This window comes from Triturus cristatus, chromosome 1_1 (assembly GCF_964204655.1).
Source record: "Triturus cristatus chromosome 1_1, aTriCri1.1, whole genome shotgun sequence".
Lineage (NCBI taxonomy): Eukaryota > Metazoa > Chordata > Amphibia > Caudata > Salamandridae > Triturus > Triturus cristatus.
Window position 1 is genome coordinate 1,050,053,017 of NC_140579.1, and position 24,489 is coordinate 1,050,077,505.

Sequence of the window (24,489 nt, forward strand, 5' to 3'; positions counted from 1 at the left end):
CAAATATTTCTCATTTTGTGTGGCATCAAAGAAAGAGTCATCCCAACTGTGTCATTTAGCAGGTGGTACTCAGTCCTAGAGGCCGTGAATGCTATATTATCCATGTTGCAACTGTTTACAGAAATGTTGCTCAGTGATGTAAGGATTTTCGGTCTCATATTGATAGTGAATGTGAAAAAAAGTACACTCTACTGCATTCTTAGACTTTTAACGGAAAACATGACTTCTGTAGTAGACATAATAAAAAACACCCTTGTCTACCAGGTGTTCAGCATAATTGATGGAGATGTGAAACGTCTCCTGGACAGTAGTCTAGGTGACACTTTTAGTGACTTTGGCACTGCAACATGTTCCATGTTAGACTGCTTGCCACTTGGTAAGCAAAGAAATGTTGAGGAGCAATTCAGAAAATTGTATTCTACAATATATAAATGGCTTGGAATGATGCATAGAAATGTCCCTTCACCAATCATGGCATTTGAAGTCAATGCAGTCTCACTGTGGTACTGTTCACAAGTTCTAGATCCCTTCCATAATGGGGAATTTTCTCCGGACATTCAAATCAAAAGTGCTGCTTAATTTTTGACCGCTTCACTAACTCTGAGGGCATATTCGCCCAGTTCAAAGCATTTGTTGCAAAACCTGTCCAAGAGAATCACAATCTTCAGGTACATCAGTATCGGCATTGAAAGCTATGTCAGTGGCCTGAGTTAGCATGGAAAGCTATGTCAGTGGCCTGAGTTAGCAAATTGTGTACTGGCTGTTTTGGCGTTGCCCATCTCAAGTGCCAATGTGTAGAGGGCCTTTTCATAGATAAAAGCTTACATGGGAAGGAAAGAGGAAATGCGCATGACCAAAGACTCACTGCAGAAGTATTGTATGGTGTACTACAATAAGTTGGATTTGTAAAAATGTATTTGTACCGCATGTACACTGTACATACACTGTCTATACACCATGCATTATCAGTGCAGATAGAAAGCAATAATAAAAGCAAATGTTCGATAAACACCGGAAAAACACGGTTTCTGTTGTTTTTAATGGCACTAACATGTGTAAACAGTGATAACCACTGTTTTTTTAAAGGTATTGAAAACACTTGAAAACACTGAGAAAACCCTACCAGAATTTACCAAAAATAGAAACTGAAAACAGGAAAGCCTAAAAATACCCAACTTAATCAGTGCAAATATGGCTTTAAAGTGCAGGAGGACACATGTATCGAACAATATAATCGTAATAGAGTGCAGGAGTGGCAATACGGTGCAAAAGAACTCATACCACATATATCCGTCATCACATCACAGAATGTATAGATCACAATTGATTCACAAACAAACACAAGAGTAGAAATATGCAATATAAACTTTTTTTAGATACACCAGAAATCTCTAGTCCTTCATTCTCCAAAATCAAGCATTGAATGCCAATGAGCAGAACGTCTATGTCTATATGGCACAATTGCATCGTCTAAACCAGGGGTACTCAAAAACTTTCTCTCGGGGGCCAAATTTACAGTGTAGTTTGTGGCCGAGGGCTGCACCGGTGGGGGCGGGGTCAGTGGGGGAGGGGGCGGGGCTAGAGCAAAAAAAAAAACTTTGGCCATGAGGTTGAACACAGGCCCCTGCAGCAGACGCCTTCGTCCACTGAGCCACCAGACCCGGCATTCACACATCTCTGTCTGTCTGTCTGTCTGTCTGTCTCTGTCTCCCTGTCTCGGTCTCCCTCTCTCTGTCTCCCTGTCTCTCCCTCTCCCTCTCTCTCTCTGTCTCCCTGTCTCTCCCTCTCCCTCTCTCGGTCTCCCTGTCTCTGTCTCCCTGTCTCTGTCTCCCTGTCTCTGTCTCCCTGTCTTTCCCTCTCTCTGTATCCCTGTCTCTGTCTCGGTCTCTGTCCCTCTCCCTGTCTCTCCCTCTCCCTCTATCACTCTCCCTCACCCTGTCTCTCCCTCTCCCTGTCTCTCCCTCTCCCTCTCTCCCTCTATCACTCTCCCTCTATCACTCTCCCTCTATCACTCTCCCTCTCTCCCTCTATCACTCTCCCTCTCCCTGTCTCTCCCTCTCTCCCTCTCCCTCTATCACTCTCCCTCTATCACTCTCCCTCTCCCTGTCTCTCCCTCTCACTCTATCACTCTCCCTCTCCCTGTCTCTCCCTCTCTCTCTCTCTCTCCCTCTATCACTCTCCCTCTCCCTGTCTCTCTCTCTCTCCCTCTATCACTCTCCCTCTCCCTGTCTCTCTCTCCCTCTATCACTCTCCCTCTCCCTGTCTCTCTCTCTCTCTCCCTCTATCACTCTCCCTCTCCCTGTCTCTCTCTCTCTCCCTCTGCCTCACTCACTGCGTTTGTCTACCTCCCTCTCTGTCTCTACTTTTCTATTTGTTTTCTTATCAATTTCCAAAAGAATATGAAGGAACCCCTTGGACATCGGCCTGTAAAGATGAAGGAGTCCTTGGAGCTCCCATAGCATTATCCATTTGTTCAGCGAGGGCGTGTTTGCCCTCAGTAGGTAACCTTCAGGGTTCAAAGTGCAGCCACAAATCACGGAGGGAGTTGCAACACCTTGTTTGAAAAAGAGGAGTCGCCGCGAGATGACAGCGGTGAGCCATTTGTGTCTACCTTACGATGATGGGTTTGTTATCGAGGCAACAGAGATGGAAAATATCTAAAGATCACGGACTACCTGAATTAAACAGTAACGAGACTTGTGATACTGTACGTGCAATATATTTAATGTGTACACAACATCAGCCTTGTATCTCTTTTATCTAATTAACGAAACAGTCTGTCCTGCTCTATAGGTAACACTCTATTTATACTCAATTTTTCAACCTGCGCAACATGTAGCAATTCTAGCATTCACTTTTCTCAATGAACACCTTGTTTTTCCTTTGAAAAGAAAATTAAACATGTCATGAAAAATATAATTCGATGTGTAGAAGCTTAAAATAAGGCTGGGATTAAAATAAGGCTACAGAGCCTTTTGCCATTTTCACAAATAAGTCTTAGGTTTACGATTATTAGCAACTTCCTTCCATGACGAGCTGAAATAGGACAAAAGTCTTTTACCATTCACCCCCCGCCCCCTGTCCGTCACCTCACCCGGCGCAGAGTCAGCTTCCCTGGAACACAAACAGCCGCCGCACCCAAGTACTTCACAGGTCTTTTAAAGAACATTCACTTGTTAATGAGGCTTTGTTGTATTTCATCTCTTCCTAGCGCCCCTGCATCTCCACTCATTCAGAGGGGAGATGCAGGGGCGCTAAGAAGAGGTGAAATACAACAAAGCCTTATTAACAAGTGAATGGCTTTTAAAAGAATCACCCGTCCCGGCCCCCATAGCTCCGCGCTGCTGCAACCGGCGGTGCTTACGATGTCTGCAAGGTCCGCGGGCCGCCACGGAAGGCTTGCCGGGCCGCTGGCGGCCCGCGGGCCGTACTATGAGTATCCCTGGTCTAAACCTTAGCTTGGATACACTTACTGCGCCAGATCCAAGCAGACATGAGACATTCTGCGGTGGAATATACCATCAATCTATTGGAATCTGTACTAAGGATCCTAAAGGCCTCCAGGGTGCTGTCTAATGCCCAGGTTCCAACAAAGGGGAACTATACATTTAGCTCTATGGAAGATAAAGGCCGGAAAGAAAAATTATATGTGAATGAGTGATTCTGACCCTCCTGCACAGCCAGGACAGAGGTCATCCCCTGATACATCTTCAGAGCACTTACAGCAGAACATTTTGTGGGGAGCGATTTAAGTCTAAATTGGTACAATTTATGTGCATGGGACGTCGTGATTTTGTCAATTGTAGATTTGTACCAAGGGCATGGTTTAAAATCTTAGAACTTAGTTCATCTTAGGATAACCAAGATCTCTCCAATCCCAATTTCCTCAATAAAACTTTCACAAAATACAACCAGGGGATTTTGCAAGCCAACTCAGGCGACATAAAATCTCTTAGATCCACTCTGTATCATTCAGGGGCTGTAGAGGACCATTACTGGTACCAATAGATCAACATTCTGCACTCATTCTTCTGTGCTTTTACCCTTAATGCCAGGTCCAGAAAAAACAGAGTTATTGGCGGGCTTGCAGGAACTTACAAAATAGTTCTTAGGAACTTATCTTCAACTGTTGACAAGATTTTGGTGTTCACAGCCCCCCCCCCCCAGATTTCTGAACCATACAGGGCTGCCCCAGAGTCTTTACAGTATAAATCTTCAAGGCTGGTGCGACCCTCTTAGATACTGTCCTTTTGTGGGGGTTGACTATACTCAACGAATTCTGTATTACCATCAATGGATATATTTTTGCGTAAACATCTCCCTTCCAGTTTGGTTTGACTTGATGTAAATTAATTTAATTAGCTATCTGGGTATTGCCAACATTACACTCTTCAGAGCATTACCATTATTTAGAAATGTAGGCTTCTATAAATTCCATTGTAGTAGTCGATCCTAAAAATAAGCAAAACAAAAGTAAAGATGATCCTACAACGGGAGAGCAGCAGAGGTGGAATTCCTTGGAGAATGCAGTGTTGTTAGAAGGCTAGGTGTTGTGCTCCCAAGGTGACTTCGGTGCTATTGACTTATGACAAGTTGGTGGCAGAGAGCCAAAAGAAAGTAATTAATGTAGTAGAAGTGAGGAAGAATTACTGCAAAATTGTAGCAGTACCTCAGTCCTCAAGGCCAGTTCTGATGGATCCGTTTTAAACTTGGATACTGTAGATCCAACGATCTGCTTTGATGAGAATCCAATTATCCTCAGCATCCAGATAATAGTCATGTAGAAACAGTTGAAGACGGCAGTCTGAGACCCTTACAATATATTGTATTGTATATAGCCAAGGCTGATGAGTAAGAGAGCAGCGTGAGAACAGCCAGAAAACAAGGAAGTAATTCATTGAAGGAAAAGGTTACTCACATGTAATAACAGCTAACACCAAAGGTAGCTGAGAGAGGTCTAGTAGTATTTTGCTATAGCCCACATCAATAGTTTAAGGAGGCTGTGTCTAAAGTTACAGTTGCATCTGTTTCAGCATAGCCCCACGCACTCAGACACACAGTCCTGTTTTCTGGTCATTTCTGTTGTTATTGCCATCTATTGTCACCATTGACACCCAATGAACAACACAAAGCTATGGTGGACTGGGGAACAACAATGGCAACTGCAGATCAAGAGGCGGTGTCAAATGTGTCTTCCCATTTGGTTGACATTTGTATGGCAATTGTTTGAGGGGGTGAGGGGGCACACCTATTACACTTTAAATTAGTCATAATGTAAGAAACGTCTCATATACACTCATATGAGCATTAAACATTGTTTGAATCTCACTAAATTCTCATTTGATAGGACGCCTGAATGGATTTTCCACCAAATCCCCAGAAGCATTTGATGCCACTCCCTGGGTAATCCCTAGTTGTTGAAAAAATCCATTATCTCCCACTGATCCAGAAGCTGCTTCTGGATTCAAGAAATCAGTCCATTGCTGAGCGTTCCAATGATGGTAAGCTGATGGAAAGTGTTGACCAAGCAGCTACAACAGCTCAGTAGCTCAATGGCATTTTAGATCATAGGCTAGTGGGGTTTCTGCCTCATCCTGGCACCAACACTGCACTGCATGATGTTTCACAAAGTTACTGTGGGTTACAGACTGGGGCAGTTGGTCTAGGCTCATCTTGCTTAAATTCTCGGCAGTCCTCTAATACATCACCTCAAGTAGACTTTTAGAGCTGTGGATAGCAAACTGAATGTTTCATGAAATTTACATAGGCTTCACTAGATCCACGTCTTTGGTACTTAAATGTACAGTTTCTCATGGCTCTCATTTGTTCAACAACGACCAGAAGGGGCAACAGGCTGGTCTTTCAGTCCTCTGCTGACAAAACCCCAAGCCCCTATAGAACCAAGGCCAAGTCCATGCACTTTAACAATACATCCCAGTGTCTGTTGAAAACAGTGGAAGGGAGGCAGCTCAATACTTCTGACTTCAGCATCCGCGGAGGTCATTCTAGTTTGCACATGGAACCTACAAATGCTTTCCAAGATTCAAGTCCATCGGGATATTAATATATTTGACATGGTCTCTGACAACCTTTTACATCTGCACTGTGGAGTAGACCATAGCGATCTGGATTTGTGAACACTCTTAAGTGCTCCCCCTTTCAATTCCATATTTAGAATACTTCTCACAGCCCTTAGCTGGACTTCCTCATCTTTTGTAGGGAGTATCCCATAGCAGTTCTCTCCTCGTTCAGGGTTCCTGGTGTTTGCACTTCCTTCCACAAGCCCATTTTAGCGCTGCCACTCTGCCAGAGACGTCAATCATAGCTTTGACTTTGACAGACTGTTTAGCGTTCATACTCTTGTGTGGGGCATTATTACGCTTCAACAGGTCTCCTTCACCATTTTTATACTCCTGTTGTTCTCTGGTGTATATTTGTAGCATCTGCAGGGGGGTTTCTCACACACGGTGTCCTTGATTAAAAAAATATACTCCTTCACCCGTCCTCTTATTTCTTTTTAGGAGTGGCTGGTCCAACTGGTCTCTTTTTGTTCAGCAATCAGCAACTTCACATACTAGATTATGTCTCACCTTCCCCCTGCTTGTCCACTAGGAAGCAGGCCTCTCAGTAGTACCAACACCTGGTCATGGAGTGGGAGGCAGCATTGAGCTCTGCTGTCAACCTCCGAGTAGCCACATAACTCCAAAGTACTGTGGAGATGGCGCCACAAAGGTCATTGTGGATGCCCTGCAGTTACAGCGGCAGCGGCCTATCCAAACCAGGGCAAGGTCTACATCTCTACAGCAGGCTCTCACTTCTCTGCAGCTCTCATCCTCCCCATCAGAAGTATAAGTGCCAAAACCATCTCTTAGATGTGTGGTCCTTCATCACACAACAATCTTCGTGTCTTCTCCAAGCCGGAGGAATGAGTGAGCTCTCCTTCAATCATGTCAAGTTCTCACTTTCTGAGCTCCACCATCGAGATTCTGATGTACATCAGGGGTCATCCACCAAATCCATCTCCAAGTTAGGATTCCAGTGCTCTGCAGCACTCAGCAAAATCGCAGACGAGAGCCATAAAACTACCTAGCATAATGCTGGAAGTCCAGGCTATAGGTACACATGAAGATTTACTGCACAGTAAACATACACCCTGCCTAAAGGTCTCACATCTGTCACCATTATGTGGCCATCGAACGCTCAAGATCTTAGAACACAGTCAAAAGAATCCTTTCTAGAAAGCTGGCGCAAGTAACACAGATTGCATTTAAACAGGATTATTAACCTTACTAATATAAGCACATGCCTAAGTGACACTGCAACAATGTAAATATTACACTTAGGTGGATAATGTAAAAAAAAATTTCCTAATGGCGTCTTACTTTGTTAAAACAAATTATAATTACCATAAATTACACGTTAAAGAGTAATACTCTACATCTACTTGCATAATTCTCACCTTTTGACTATCCCTAGTTGCCAGGCCGGATCTGAAAAGTAGTAATAGATGGTGCTGGCCACACCTCAGCACCACATGCGATGTATGTGTGTCATCAATGGAGCCACATAATGTCACCCCGGGCCTTTGACAGCAGTTTCTTGTCAATTGTTTTCTGATAGACACTTCTAGCTGCTGATTCCTCACCTTTTGAATATTCCCAATGCATAAGACTGGATCCAGAAACGTTTCAGTAGGACCTCAGTGTGCCGACAGGGGGCGCTGGCCCTCCTCTCTGACACCGTTCTGCTCCAGAAATGACTTGCCAGCCCACGTAGGTGGCACCCCTACACGCTGACGTCAGTTACTTTCTTTCAATGCCACAAGATAGGGATCCGGAGATTCCCTTTATGGCTCTCAGAGACATTTTCTCTATTTTTTTTCTAGTATGCAAGGGATGTCACCACCATAAATTGCAGGTTTTAAACCCCGTAGGGACTGTCACAAGGTATGCTTTTGGTGTCCAGTTGAGTTGAGCATTGGACCTGCAAGCCTATTTCCATATACCTGTCCTGCCGGCCAACATCAGGGAATGCAAGGTGAAGCTCTACGGTGCCAGCACAAAACGACTCCTCGTCGGAACCGCTCCAAGTCACGGTCTGTGTCTAAAATTCAGTCTTGTTCCCACTCGCGGAGTTGTCACAGCCACTTGAAAGGTCGATCTTCAATGTGGTACAAATGATCAGGTAAGTCTAAAAAGAAGCATAAGAAATAGAAGCAGGATTCTGTGGCTGCCCACCACTCACATCCATCTGCGGGTGTAGCGCTCCACCTGTCAATTTCGCTCCCAATGTCAAACGACTTCGAAGTCACTTCCGCAATTGGCTTTGGCGCAACCTGAGTTTACGGGACCGTCGGTCATGCCACAATAGATCGAAGAGTTCAGTGCAGCCATGCTCCGGCTCTTCGAACCCTTACTGACTCTTTCTGGCGTGCCTCTTGGCTCAAGGAGTTGAGAAGCTTTCCATCTGGGGTACCGCCAGAGGGTTCGCCTATCTGACCCTCCAAACCCCATCTTGCTCCCGACTCCACTTCCTAACCTGCTTCTGGTGCAAAGACCTATGCTGGCCCCAGGCTCGTCGAAGCAAGCTCGTGATGCAGAGTCGACACAATTCAGACCTCGATCGAAGTAGCACCCGGTTCCACCAAGGCACCTCTTCCATCACTCGAGTTTCCAACCCCGCAAGTGAAACAACACACTTTACATTTCCTTTTTGGGACGGACATGGACAATGACTATTACCAGGCTCAAGAGTTCACCCAACTAGGATTTCAGGACCCACAGGAGGCCAGTCGTCTCAATACCTTCCCTGAAATGAGTCTCCTCTCGCTCCCTGGACCTGCCACTGAGAAATCTGCTTCCTTCACCATGTGGATGAGTAGGGCCGCTGAAGTCCTTGACCTCCACCTCCCCACCATGGTGTTTAAAACCAATGTCTGGACAGAAGTCCTCCATCTAGGGCAGATATTTTATGAGCCCGTTCTTCTGTTTAACGAGACAATGACCGATACCTTATTGGGGGCTTTCACCAAACTTTGCTCAAGCCCACCAGTCAATCGACAAATTATAAGGTACCATCACCCTGCTACATGCAACCTTACTTTTCTTTCACAGCATCCTTGGCCCGACAGAATTAGTGCGCTTTATGTAAGCTTGCACCACCAGGCTAACACCTTTCCTACCGCTCCCCTAAACAGGGAATCTAAGCGGGTGGAAATGTTTGGCAAACGTGTTTTTTGTCCAACACTATGGCCCTTAGATCCATTATTGCCAGCTGTTTGTTAGGCCCTTAATCCCACGCTCTGTGGAATTTGGAGGCACAAGTTTCCCTGAAGACCTTCGCCGGTTCTCGCTCAAGCGATTCAACACAGTCTGGATGCAGCCACGTTCACGATTTGTTGTGGCATGGACACCACTATCTCCAATGGGTGGGCCACAGGCATATCCGTTGCCATTAGCTGCTTGGCATGCCTGCGGTTGACTGGATTCTCAAGCGATGTCCAGTCCTCCAGGTGGATAGGCCCTTTGATGGAGCTTGCCTGGGCTTTCCTTGTTCGCAGGAGCTATGCCATACCCTTCTTTTCTTTCCCGCCGCACCTTACACCGTCCCCCTGAGTGACTGACAGAGGACCATCTCACTATTTTGCAGCAGGAAGTGCAAGCCCTTTTGGCCAAAGAGCCTATTGAGAGGGTGTGTGCCAGAAGTACATTGTGGCTGCTATTCTGCTTCTTTCTAGAGTCCAAGAAAGCTGGGGGCCTGCGGCCTATGTTAGACCTGTGCACTCTCTATGCCTTCCTCAGGAAGAAGAAATACAAAATGCTCACGTTGGCCCTTGACCATGCAGAGTGGAGTTGAGCATTGGACCTGCAAGCCTATTTCCATATACCTGTCCTGCCGGCCCACCGGTATTACCTGTGGTTCGTTGTAGGATAGGAGTATTTTCAGATTGCTGTACTCCCTTCTGGTCTCATAAGTTCCCCTCAGGTGTTTATGAAAGAATTGGCTGTTGCGGCAGCACATCTCCAGAGGTACCAGTCTGTCCTAACCTGGACATCTTGCTGTTGAAGGCGGACTCACCTCAGGCAGTTGTCAACCACCTTCAGACTATGGCAAACCTCATGTCGTCCCTGGGGTTCACTATCAATGTGCCAAAGTCACACCGACCTCCTTCTCGGATACCCCCCTTCATTGGAGCCATTCTGGACATTGTTCTGTTTTGTGTCATTTCCCTGGGAAAGAGTCCAGAACATTCAGGCTATGATCCCAATCTTTCAACCTCGGTCCTGGATTTCATCAGGTAGACTGCTGGGGCTGATGGTTCCTGATCCTGCTGATCAAGCATGCCAGATGGCATTTGTAGGCTTTGCAGTGGGATTTAATCTCAGTGGGTCCAACATAAGGCTAAGTTCATAAATTTGAGATGGCAAAGGATCTGCAGTGCTGGTTCCTAGAAGGTGACTGAGCCTATGGCAGACCCCTCTCCCTTCCCCACCCAGAGCTGACAGCAGTGACAGATGAGTCTCTTCTGGGCTGGGTTGGTGGACATCCGAGAACTCTGGTCTCCAGGGAGTCCCAGTGCCATATCAAACTTCTGGAACTGACAGCAATCTGCTTGACGTTGGAAAGTCTTCCTTCTGTCCATCAAGGGGAAGCTGGTTCAGGTGCTCATGGCAACACCACCTTCCATGTGATACTGTAAACAACTGGGTGGGGTCACAGAACCTGTGCTAGGAGGCCTTGCACCTCTGAAAGTGGCTGGACTGCCAAGGAATTTTCCTGGTGGTGAATCACCGCGCATGATCTTTGAATGCCATGGCAGATAAATTCAGGTGTTGGCTCCTAGCAGATCACACATGGCATTTACACCCAGAGATGGCAAAAGAATCTTCCACAAATGGGGAGAACCGTGGCTAGATCTTTTCATCACCACCGAGAACGGCCAATGTCCGCACTTCTGCGTGTTGGAGTTTCCAAGGCGTCTATCGCTCAGAGATGCGTTCTACCTTGCGTGGAACTCAGAACTCCTGTTTTTCTTTTCGCCGTTACCACTCCTGCCCACACTTCTCAAGAAGATCAGGAATGACTGGCCCCAAGTCATCTTAGTGGCTCGGGATTGGGCATAGAGAGTTTGGTGTCCAGAGCTCCTTGGCTTGAGCATCTGTCCTCCGCTCAGGCTGCCCCTCTGGAAAGACATGGTGTCGCAGCAACAGGGTAGGGTTCTGCACCCAGTCCTTCCCAATCTCCCCTTCATGTTCGAGATCATCTTGGCAGCCAGGCATACCTCAACGAAAACTGTAAACACCTGTTGGGATTAATTTATGGTTTAGTGCAGCACATGCCAGACTGATCCCTTCCAGGTGAAATTATCTGATGTTCTCTTGTTTGTTTTGTCTCTTGCCCAGCAAGGTTTTGCGTTGGGCACAGTTAAACCTGATCTTTCAGCTCTTTTGGCCTTCTTATGGTTCTCAGATCAGCCCTCCTAGTTTAAGTCACCAGTTGCCATACAATTGTTGGAAGTGCTTCAACACATGTTTCCCTCTTCTCTTTTTGTGATGCCGAAATGGGACATAAGTCTGGTCTTTATGGACTTGATGAGCAATCCATTCTAACCGCTACACAGTTGCCCTTAAGGGTCCTTATTATTAAGACTGTGATCCTCCTCGCCATCACCTTTGCACGGTGTCCGTGAGCTTCAGGCTCTTTGTGTTAATCACCCATACACCGCTGTCTTCTCAGACAAACTGGTTCTGCTGACTCAGCTATCTTTTCTACCTATAGTTGCAATGCCATTCCATATTGATCAAACCATCACCTTGCAGACGTTCTATACTGTGCCTCACCCCTCAAAGAAGTTAGGTGGACCTCCATTGTTTGGACCCCAAGAGAGCGCGGAGCTTCGATACAGATCTTACCAAAGAACACCAGGTGGATGTTCAGCTCGTTGTGGGGTTCACTGGAACGAGAAAAAGGCAAGGCTTAGTAGAGGAGAAGTATCCCCCCTGGACCGTGCTCTGCCAAAAAATCTGCTTCGCACTGCCTAAAAAGCAGCTTCTGAAAGACTGCATGCTCATTCCACCAAGGCTGCTACTACAGCCTTAGCATGTGGAATCCCTGTCTTAGACACATGCCAGGCAACTATATGGGTGTCCTTCAACACGTTCACAAAGCATTATTATCTGTACAGTCAGGTTTGCAGAGAGGGGCACTTTGCCCATTCGGCCCTGCAGGATTTGAGTATATTCACAGACCCCATCTCCTATACATACCGCTTTGGTATCCATAAGTTGATTAATCTGGAGCTAGAAGTTTCTTCGGTAACACTCTTTCTGGTAACGACTCTATCTAGCTGCAGATTCCTTACCGACACTCTCATCCTCCCCATTCTGTGATTTGACTCTGTCCATTAATAAGATCACAAGTCTAAGACTCTGCACACTCATCACAATCAATTTGTCCTTGGAACTCTGCATCTGAGTGCGTGCACAGCCTCAAAATCAATTGAGGCCAGTGTGCAGTGGTGGAGCATATATTGGCCCCGCATGTGGTTTCTGGAGCGGAACAGAGTAAGTGCAGAGCCGCGTAATGCCACCCGACGGAGCGCCAAGTTTTGGGACAAATCATAATTACCATGAATTACACGTTAAAGAGTAAAACTCTACATCTACTTGCAAAATCCTCATCTTTTGACTATCCCTAGTTGCCAGGCCGGATCTGAAAAGTAGTAATAGATGGTGCTGGCCACACCTCAGCACCAGATGCGATGTATGTGTGTCATCAATGGAGCCACATAATGTCACCCCGGGCCTTTGACAGCAGTTTCTTGTCAATTGTTTTCTGATAGACACTTCTAGCTGCTGATTCCTCACCTTTTGAATATTCCCAATGCATAAGACTGGATCCAGAAACGTTTCAGTAGGACCTCAGTGTGCCGACAGGGGGCGCTGGCCCTCCTCTCTGACACCGTTCTGCTCCAGAAATGACTTGCCAGCCCACGTAGATGGCACCCCTACGCGCTGACGTCAGTTACTTTCTTTCAATGTCACAAGATAGGGATCCGGAGATTCCCTTTATGGCTCTCAGAGACATTTTCTCTATTTTTTTTCTAGTATGCAAGGGATGTCACCACCATAAATTGCAGGTTTTAAGCCCCGTAGGGACTGTCACAAGGTATGCTTTTGGTGTCCAGGGTCAGGCCACAACTTCAAAGCCTGCAGCGACTGAGCATCAATTATTCTGAGAGTCATCAGGGAATGCAAGGTGAAGCTCTACGGTGCCAGCACAAAACGACTCCTCGTCGGAACCGCTCCAAGTCACAGTCTGTGTCTAAAATTCAGTCTTGTTCCCACTCGCGGAGTTGTCACAGCCACTTGAAAGGTCGATCTTCAATGTGGTACAAATGATCAGGTAAGTCTAAAAAGAAGCATAAGAAATAGAAGCAGGATTCTGTGGCTGCGCACCACTCACATCCATCTGCGTGTGTAGCGCTACACCTGTCAATTTCGCTCCCAATGTCAAACGACTTCGAATTCACTTCCGCAATTGGCTTTGGCGCAACCTGAGTTTACGGGACCGTCGGTCATGCCACAATAGATCGAAGAGTTCAGTGCAGCCATGCTCCGGCTCTTCGAACCCTTACTGACTCTTTCTGGCGTGCCTCTTGGCTCAAGGAGTTGAGAAGCTTTCCATCTGGGGTACCGCCAGAGGGTTCGCCTATCTGACCCTCCAAACCCCATCTTGCTCCCGACTCCACTTCCTAACCTGCTTCTGGTGCAAAGACCTATGCTGGCCCCAGGCTCGTCGAAGCAAGCTCGTGATGCAGAGTCGACACAATTCAGACCTCGATCGAAGTAGCACCCGGTTCCACCAAGGCACCTCTTCCACCACTCGAGTTTCCAACCCCGCAAGTGAAACAACACACTTTACATTTCCTTTTTGGGACGGACATGGACAATGACTATTACCACGCTCATGAGTTCACCCAACTAGGATTTCAGGACCCACAGGAGGCCAGTCGTCTCAATACCTTCCCTGAAATGAGTCTCCTCTCGCTCCCTGGACCTGCCACTGAGAAATCTGCTTCCTTCACCATGTGGATGAGTAGGGCCGCTGAAGTACTTGACCTCCACCTCCCCACCATGGTGTTTAAAACCAATGTCTGGACAGAAGTCCTCCATCTAGGGCAGATATTTTATGAGCCCGTTCTTCTGTTTAACGAGACAATGACCGATACCTTATTGGGGGCTTTCACCAAACTTTGCTCAAGCCCACCAGTCAATCGACAAATTGTAAGGTACCATCACCCTGCTACATGCAACCTTACTTTTCTTTCACAGCATCCTTGGCCCGACAGAATTAGTGCGCTTTATGTAAGCTTGCACCACCAGGCTAACACCTTTCCTACCGCTCCCCTAAACAGGGAGTCTAAGCGGGTGGAAATGTTTGGCAAACGTGTTTTTTGTCCAACACTATGGCCCTTAGATCCATTATTGCCAGCGGTTTGTTAGGCCCTTAATCCCACGCTCTTTGGAATTTGGAGGCACAAGTTTCTCTGAAGACCTTCGCCGGTTCTCGCTCAAGCGATTCAACACAGTCTGGATGCAGCCAAGTTCACGATTTGTTGTGGCATGGACACCACTATCTCCAATGGGTGGGCCACCGGCATATCCGTTGCCATTAGCTGCTTGGCATGCCTGCGATTGACTGGATTCTCAAGCGACGTCCAGTCCTCCAGGTGGATAGGCCCTTTGATGGAGCTTGCCTGGGCTTTCCTTGTTCGCAGGAGCTATGCCATACCCTTCCTTTCTTTCCCGCCGCACCTTACACCGTCCCCCTGAGTGACTGACAGAGGACCATCTCACTATTTTGCAGCAGGAAGTGCAAGCCCTTTTGGCCAAAGAGCCTATTGAGAGGGTCTGTGCCAGAAGTACATTGTGGCTGCTATTCTGCTTCTTTCTAGAGTCCAAGAAAGCTGGGGCCTGCGGCCTATGTTAGACCTGTGCACTCTCTATGCCTTCCTCAGGAAGAAGAAATACAAAATGCTCACGTTGGCCCTTGACCATGCAGAGTGGAGTTGAGCATTGGACCTGCAAGCCTATTTCCATATCCCTGTCCTGCCGGCCCACCGGTATTACCTGTGGTTCGTTGTAGGATAGGAGTATTTTCAGATTGCTGTACTCCCTTCTGGTCTCATAAGTTCCCCTCAGGTGTTTATGAAAGAATTGGCTGTTGCGGCAGCACATCTCCAGAGGTACCAGTCTTTCCTAACCTGGACATCTTGCTGTTGAAGGCGGACTCACCTCAGGCAGTTGTCAACCACCTTCAGACTATGGCAAACCTCATGTCGTCCCTGGGGTTCACTATCAATGTGCCAAAGTCACACCGACCTCCTTCTCGGATACCCCCCTTCATTGGAGCCATTCTGGACATTGTTCTGTTTTGTGTCATTTCCCTGGGAAAGAGTCCAGAACATTCAGGCTATGATCCCAATCTTTCAACCTCGGTCCTGGATTTCATCAGGTAGACTGCTGGGGCTGATGGTTCCTGATCCTGCTGATCAAGCATGCCAGATGGCATTTGTAGGCTTTGTAGTGGGATTTAATCTCAGTGGGTCCAACATAAGGCTAAGTTCATAAATTTGAGATGGCAAAGGATCTGCAGTGCTGGTTCCTAGAAGGTGACTGAGCCTATGGCAGACCCCTCTCCCTTCCCCACCCAGAGCTGACAGCAGTGACAGATGAGTCTCTTCTGGGCTGGGTTGGTGGACATCCGAGAACTCTGGTCTCCAGGGAGTCCCAGTGCCATATCAAACTTCTGGAACTGACAGCAATCTGCTTGACGTTGGAAAGTCTTCCTTCTGGCCATCAAGGGGAAGCTGGTTCAGGTGCTCATGGCAACACCACCTTCCATGTGATACTGTAAACAACTGGGTGGGGTCACAGAACCTGTGCTAGGAGGCCTTGCACCTCTGAAAGTGGCTGGACTGCCAAGGAATTTTCCTGGTGGTGAATCACCGCGCATGATCTTTGAATGCCAGGCCAGATAAATTCAGGTGTTGGCTCCTAGCAGATCACACATGGCATTTACACCCAGAGATGGAAAAAGAATCTTCCACAAATGGGGAGAACCGTGGCTAGATCTTTTCATCACCACCGAGAACGGCCGATGTCCGCACTTCTGCGTGTTGGAGTTTCCAAGGCGTCTATCGCTCAGAGATGCGTTCTACCTTGCGTGGAACTCAGGACTCCTGTTTTTTTTTCGCCGTTACCACTCCTGCCCACACTTCTCAAGAAGATCAGGAATGACTGGCCCCAAGTCATCTTAGTGGCTCGGGATTGGGCATAGAGAGTTTGGTGTCCAGAGCTCCTTGGCTTGAGCATCTGTCCTCCGCTCAGGCTGCCCCTCTGGAAAGACATGGTGTCGCAGCAACAGGGTAGGGTTCTGCACCCAGTCCTTCCCAATCTCCCCTTCATGTTCGAGATCATCTTGGCAGCCAGGCATACCTCAATGAAAACTGTAAACACCTGTTGGGATTAATTTATGGTTTAGTGCAGCACATGCCAGACTGATTCCATCCAGGTGAAATTATCTGATGTTCTCTTGTTTGGTTTGTCTCTTGCCCAGCAAGGTTTTGCGTTGGGCACAGTTAAACCTGATCTTTCAGCCTTCTTATGGTTCTCAGATCAGCCCTCCTAGTTTAAGTCACCAGTTGCCATACAATTGTTGGAAGTGCTTCAACACGTTTCCCTCTTCTCCTTTTGTGATGCCGAAATGGGACATAAGTCTGGTCTTTATGGACTTGATGAGCAATCCATTCTAACTGCTACACAGTTGCCCTTAAGGGTCCTTATTATTAAGACTGTGATCCTCCTCGCCATCACCTTTGCACGGTGTCCGTGAGCTTCAGGCTCTTTGTGTTAATCACCCATACACCGCTGTCTTCTCAGACAAACCTTGTTCTGTTGACTCAGCTATCTTTTCTACCTAAAGTTGCAATGCCATTCCATATCGATCAAACCATCACCTTGCAGACGTTCTATACTGTGCCTCACCCCTCAAAGGAGTTAGGTGAAACTCCATTGTTTGGACCCCAAGAGAGCGCGGAGCTTCGATACAGATCTTACCAAAGAACACCAGGTGGATGTTCAGCTCTTTGTGGGGTTCACTGGAACGAAAAAAAGGCAAGGCTTAGTAGAGGAGAAGTATCGCCCCTGGACCGTGCTCTGCCAAAAAATCTGCTTCCCACTGCCTAAAAAGCAGCTTCTGGAAGACTGCATGCTCATTCCACCAAGGCTGCTACTACAGCCTTAGCACGTGGAATCCCTGTCTTAGACACATGCCAGGCAACTATACGGGCGTCCTTCAACACGTTCACAAAGCATTATTATCTGGACAGTCAGGTTTGCAGAGAGGGGCACTTTGCCCATTCGGCCCTGCAGGATTTGAGTATATTCACAGACCCCATCTCCTATACATACCGCTTTGGTATCCATAAGTTGATTCATCTGGAGCTAGAAGTTTCTTCGGTAACACTCTTTCTGGTAACGACTCTATCTAGCTGCAGATTCCTTACCGACACTCTCATCCTCCCCATTCTGTGATTTGACTGTCCATTAATAAGATCACAAATCTAAGACTCTCCACACTCATCACAATCAATTTGTCATTGGAACTCTGCATCTGAGTGCGTGCACAGCCTCAAAATCAATTGAGGTCAGTGTGCAGTGGTGGAGCCTATATTGGCCCCGCATGTGGTTTCTGGAGCGGAACAGAGTAAGTGCAGAGCCGCGTAATGCCACCTGACGGAGCGCCAAGTTTTGGGATCCAGTCTGATGCCTGGGAATATTCACAAGGTGAGGAATCTGGGGCTAAACAGAGTCTCTATCAGTAAGACCATTACTAAAGGTAAGAAACTTGTTTTTCTGAGTTCTTAGAGACAGAGACAAGGGTCTCGCCAAATTGAGCATGGATGTGCAGTGCAACAAATCTAAATTGGAGCCTTGTTATATTTTGATGTCTAAAGGCCATCCTTCAACAGGGGGCTTGATCGGGAGTGGTGGCAACCTGCAGATACAGTATCCACCAAATAGATAGTTACTGGAGGTATCTTTTTCTCTGATGGTTGCTTCTTCTTGCATATTCCTCATCTGTTGAATAGATACCACAGCAGTATGCTCTGACAGGTGGTGGGTCTGAAGGAGTAGTCCGACAATTAAATCCTGCAGTGCTGAACAAGAAAAATGGTCTTCACTTCTAACTTCCAAATCCAAGCAATAGGGCGGTGCAGAGTGTGTGAAGGAAAGCCCAAGAGAGACTAATCTTAGCCAAGGAACCCCCTGGCTAGTGCAGATGTTAAAGCCTTCACTCAGGTGGAATGAAGACTGATTCCCTATGGTGGGTACTTTTTAGCAAGGGCATAACCAATTTGCTGCCTACATAAAAACTGGCTGCCCTGCAAGTGTCCAGCTGATGTAGTCTCTCCTAGTCCATGAGGAGGTGGTGCAGAGGATAGAATTAATGGTCTGCCCCATTTGGAATGGGATTACCGCCTTGGGCAGGAAACACACTTTAGTCTGTAGTGTTAGCTTGTTTCTGTAGAAACAGGTGTTGGGGCGGGGGTTGGACACACTGAAGTGATAGCAACTAAAAAATACACTTCCAACTGCAGCTGACAGGGCCCCCAATAAAAAAAAGTCAAAATGAGATTTAGGTCCCATTGGGGCATGACAAAGGGTAATAGGAAAACTTATGTAGGCACCTTTAAAAAAAAGGTAAAACTATCAAGGACATAAATAAGGAAGATGGATCAGGAAGGCAGAGGAATGCAGAAGCCGCCGCGAGATCCCATTCACCTGCATCCAAATCCAGAGCCTCAGAGAGGTTCCCGGCAGAGAGGGTGATAACCTACATGCTTATTGGCATACCATATCCCAGTCCTGCTCTCTGTCAAGATTTGGACAGACCGTCTGTAAAGGAAGGAAAGGAAGACTTTGAGGGCCAAGTGAGTCACCCAAAGCTCTAGCAGGTTTTTCTGCAATACCTCGAGACTCAAATCCTGTGACCACTAATTCCAACTGATGCACACCCCACCCTAGGGTGGCTGCATCTGTCACTACTGTGGACACTGCTGGTAATGTGCAAAAGGGCTTCACGTGTACCAGGTTGTCCCGTAACTAACACCATAGCAAATCTGTTGCCACGCTGGAGAGATTCTGATGCCTGACAGATCACTCCTGTTTGGAACCACTGCGTACAGAAGCACTACTGGACAGCCCTCGTGTCCAAGTTGCTTGAGACTGACGAGGAGCCTCCAGCACAAAATGTGCTGCCGGCACAACTCCTGCTGGTAGGACACAACATTGGAACTAGCTTGCGTGGAAGGAAACCTCGGACGCGGCATACCAATCGAAGGCCCAACTCGTTTCATGAGGAACTTGGGCGCACCAGAAGGACCCGCAGCACTCCGGAACAATGCCATCATGGCATGTAGGAACAAAGCCGGATTGGTACCTGTGATGGAAATTCAGGGGAGGATGGGATGGATGCTGGCATGGCACCAGGAATGGCATTGGGGGCCGGGCCTGGTAATGGAGTTTGGACTGGTACTAAAGCCGGGTCTGGGACCAGACACTGCCCAGGGCCCAAAGTCGATGGATCCGGGGTGATGTGTGTAGGAAGGTGGATATCTGACTATGGTTACCCCCAACTTTTTGCCTAGTGTCTAGCTGGTTTTTCGACTTAGTTGGCCTGAGATCCTGCCATTCAGGGTCTCAGGCTGTCTGCTCTCTCTTTAAAATGGACTCCATGTACCCTAGGTACATAACCAATTGGTAAGGATCACCTTATTGGACCCTGTACAGTGTACCCTAGGTACCCAGGGCATAGGTGTACCCTAGGCCTCCCAGGGGCTGCAGCATGTATTATGCCACCCCTGGTCTGGCCTTCCAATCAGACACAACTGGCTGATCACTCAGCTGGGGCAAGGTCGTGTAATCACCCCTTGCTTAGATATAGTATGCCTATATCTACCCTTATATATAGACACATGTGTACCTATCAGTCACTCCTATGGCAGGCCTTAACAATCCTGGAGGCAGAGTGCTTGGTAACATGTGAGATGGTGCTCTAGCATGAGCTGAGCCTGTCTGCAGCTTTCGGAACCATGTCCTTATAGCTGTTCTATGATATAGCCTACCATATACTCTTAAAGTGCCTTATAATCTTAAACGGTTATGGTAACTATGGTTTGGCTTTATCAAAACATGTCGTGTAAGGTGTCTAACACTTTGGAATAATATCCCCATACCATTTCTGGTGATGAGAATATTATTCCTCCCTTCTAGAGGGAGAGACATGTTAAAATCCTACTTTGCTGTTTAACTCTAACCAAAGCCTCAGCATCACAAAATGGATGCTGCTGCCACAGACACGAGTCTGACCCCCTGCTGCTGGGAGTGATCCTGGCAAGGGAGGCTTGGACAATAGGTTTCCTGCTTGGGGAGGTGCTAGCACCTCCCCAGACAGACTTTAGTGTATTGGGGCAGGGAGGGCTGAAAGGAATGAGACATGCCTGGGGCACACAAGGTGTCCCATGCATAGTCCAGTTCAAACCGGTGCTGGGGCACTCCAGCCCCAGTCCTGGCGCGAAACTGGACAAAGGGAAGGGGGTGTAACCACCCCCCTCCCAGGTCCCACCCATAAGGCGTGACCTAGCAGGTATCCCAGCCCCCCAGATTAGTATAAGAGTGGGAGTTGGGCCTCAAGACTTTAGATTATCCTGAACCTGCAAACTTGAACAGAAACTCTGGACCTTCGACATTCGACGAAAGAAGAAGACTGAAGAATCTCCCTTGTGGCCAAGGAGTGGCTACCCTGTGCAAACAGGCTCCATCAAGAGACTACCCTTTGCTTTGCCCAAGTTCTACGAGGAACCGACTGCAGAGCCCGACCAGAGCCTTGACTTCCAGACTTCTCCGACCCTGATCCACATCCACAGCAGAGCTGAGATCCGTGGAGGCGACGAGCGACGTGGGACCGGCTACCTGGGAAAAGTGGCTAGTATCTTCAAGCGCAGCTTCTGAGGCACCCTCAAAGTTGTGCACCGGGGATTGAGAAGCCCCACCCCCAAGCACCATCTGCACCGAAGATCAGCCCCCCACACTCCACGAGTTCTGCGTGGGGCCCTTCAGCATTTTCCTGCTTGCCGCGTCTGTCCGGTTGCTTGCCCGCTGGCTAGTGGCCTTTGTGACGACGCACCCTGAAATCTTCATCGCTGGTTTGGCTCCTCCAGACTGGCTCCTGCTCCTTTGAAAAAGAGAAGCATCCCAGACCTTCCTGGTCTGCACCAGAAGCAAGTCCTCCGTTCTGCGTGGGTTCCGCTTGCCAAGGCTTGGTGAGTCCTAGTCCAACTTCGACGCCGCCGACAGCAAGAGCCTTCGTGGGACAGCTCGCCTCCTGGTCCTGGTCGTCCTCGACGCTTCCTGGTCCTCCTGGCTGCAGCGACAAGCTTCACCTTCACCTGCAATCTTCACAACATCGCCTGGTTCCTTCCTGGTTCCACGTGGTCACTGGCTAGTGACCTTGACTCTGTCCCTTCTGCTTGCAGGTCTCCTCTCTTCTTGATCCCAGCCTTGGGATCCACCGGACACTCTTCACTGACTGCCTGTCAGCATCTTTCTTCAGGTATCCATAGGAGTCGACGACGAAAACCGTCGCAACTTCACCCCTATGCACCCGCAGCCTGTGGGCTAGGTAACTTGGGTACTCCGGTGCTCATCAGGATAGTGACTATCCTAGTGTCTAGTTTTCCAGTCTCGACTTCCTAGCTACTCTGGAAGTGTCCTAAATCTATCGATTTCTAAACTGTACTATTGCTATTGACTTTTACGCATTACGCGTGAGTGTTTCCACTCTGCACCTGAATCCCGTGGGCCTCCCACTTCCTAACCTTTGGTAGTATAGTGTAGCCCCAGCGATTCCCTAGGCCTAGGCCTATCCTATTTCCGTGACAGTGGTCCTTATACCACTTACTTAGTATATGGTTTGCGTGGCCCCTAGGGCCTAACTGTATTACTTACCTGTGTGACTTAATGTATACTTAAATAAGACTGTGTTGTACTTACCTCTAATCTCATAAAGAGTGCTGAGGGTTTGACTAGAATAAATACACTTTATTTTATATATATATCTGTTGTGGTGTCCTTTCATTTGGTATTCAAGGGATTATATATGGTATCACAGCTGGCTTCACATGCCATTCAGAGTTTAGCCTAAGACTGCTCTTGTCCATGCTACCACTAGGATAGCTGGTCTATAAGGTTGACTTTACAACCAATCACCATAAGGGTATTTGGACTGATATAAGGTGTACACTAGAACTAGTGACATCATACATCAGGCCAACTTCTCACAATGTCCACAAGCTCAGTCTTAGAGGAGGACTCCACTGGGGGTGGAGAACACAGAGGCAGCCTGTCATTCGAGCTAGAGCAGTGCTTGGGAGAGGAGTCTTCATGAACCTTTTTCTTCTCGTTGTTCATCATCTTTTCCTTAGAAGATTTTAATGAAAGGGAGGAATGTGCTATCAACTGATTTAGAACGTGAACAACGCCGAGCCTACCGCTCATCGCGCACCTTTAAAAATGTTGCCTCCTGTTCCTTGTTCACTTTAGTTTGTATAATCTAATGATAGTGCTTTGGGCCGAGACATCAATGGCAGACCTCGTGATAGTCTGAAATGACACCTGTCCATATAACTAACGTCTTAGGAAGAAACATCCCTAACACACGGCAAAACGTTTTAAAGAGAAAATGTTTGAAAATAGGAAAATTCCTGGACAGCAGCTTGAAGCGCACAGAAAAAGGGGAAATGATGTCAGGATGGCGCCAGGATAGCTCCAGGAAGATTACACCTGCATCCTGTCCGGAGCCAAGATAGAGCCAGGGTCACCTATCAGCGAAGAAGGCAGAGGTATAACAAGCTGAAGGATCCCATCCGGTGCTTGGGGATGTTCAAACGATAAGGAATCTGCAGGCAGAAGTATCCATCAGGAGGCCAGGTTTAGAGAAATGAACCAATCACATGCAGGAGCCCGCCTCTGAAATTGCCTCTGAAATTACCTTTCTCTGGAGTCAACAGCAGCGGGCCAATCAGAGCGCTGCAAGTTGCGTGTGCGTACCTTGAGCTGAACAAGGTGAGGGCTGTGAGGAGAAGCCGTGACGCAGGTTTGGTGAGGAGTAGAACCTACAGGGGATGAGAGACATAACCGGTCATTGCATACATTTGTGGGGTAAAGATATGCACACCGGACAACAGGTAACAGACATGACAGTGACACAATCGAACAAGCTAGACTGGCTCAGACTCCGAGTTTACCGCAGTTTTTTAGGTCTCGCCTACGCAGCACGCAACGCTGCTTAGAGAGACCTCTTGGCATCGCTCAGGACTTCCGCTAAAACTCGTGCATGTTTGCATTGCTCTCTATGGGCACTACTGCACGTTTGGCGTTTCCCTTGCGGGAGCGAGCAGGAGCGTCTGTTAGCAATTATGGGGCCGTGCTGCTCACTCCCGCCAGGGAAACGCAGACAGGCCCTCAGCATCTACAGGCGTTCTTAGTGTGATCAGATTTGTTAATTGCTTGTCTCTCGCGCGGCTGCCCTCGCTCGATTTCCCTCCCTGACTTGGTCCCTCTCTTTAAGAGAATGTAGCCGGAAAGCATTTTTTTCATCTTAATGTTATCACCACTAACTGGATTTACGTGAAAGAGACTGTGGAATGTCCTGCTTCTATTCCTCTTTTACAACCCTGCCCTCCTCCCCAAACCTCTATTATAATAAAGATGCAGAAATGTAAGACCAGCCATTGTGGGGATAGCGGAACATGTTTATGTTTCACATCACCAGAGATCATGTGTTTCCTAGTTCCATGAGTGAGCACCGCATCCAGTTCTGATTTTTCCATTGCAGTCTGGGATTTGTAGTCCTGTTGTTTCTAGTACAACATTAGAACTACAAGTCAAAAAATGCAGAGGGAAACTCGGACCGGCTGAGGTTCTCACGCATTGAAAGGAGACACTTGAAAACTCTGTATGACAGTTGCATGTCAAGCCCGAAGCACCTTGGAAAGGCCAGTAGGTTTGGGGAAGAGGGAGGCACATGTCAGGCACACCCTTAAAATGCTAGTAGTGCTGTAGCAGAGTCATTCCCAAGTTGGTGCAAATGTATAAACACAGGCCAGGGGTCATTTTACACACAGTGCCCCCGGGGCACAGGTTCTGCACCCCTGTGACACTGTTGGACTGCAAAGGGCCCACAGAGGTTTGCATAGGGTGGCCTGGCCTGCCAGATTTGTAGGGGGCAGTTCTGGATTTTCACTATTTGTCTCAACAGATTTCAGTGAGTTTAGTACATGTTCCGGTTTTCAGAGAGAGAGGACGATAGAAATGTGTTTTAGTTCAGGATTTGATTAATAGCGGCTGCTGCAAATAAAAAGTG

At 47.6% G+C, this 24,489-nt stretch overlaps 1 protein-coding gene across 6 annotated transcripts in view; it reads right to left on the minus strand.

The window, feature by feature from the left end:
- The window catches only part of FANCE (FA complementation group E), a 202,486-nt gene that overhangs the window by 76,514 nt on the left and 101,483 nt on the right, over positions 1 to 24,489 (minus strand). For all 6 annotated transcript variants that reach the window (XM_085651094.1, XM_085651084.1, XM_085651086.1 and 3 more), the window contains one exon: positions 23,116 to 23,239. In XM_085651094.1, the coding sequence (XP_085507220.1) occupies positions 23,116 to 23,239 (124 nt within the window). The remainder of the gene's footprint in view (positions 1 to 23,115; positions 23,240 to 24,489) is intronic.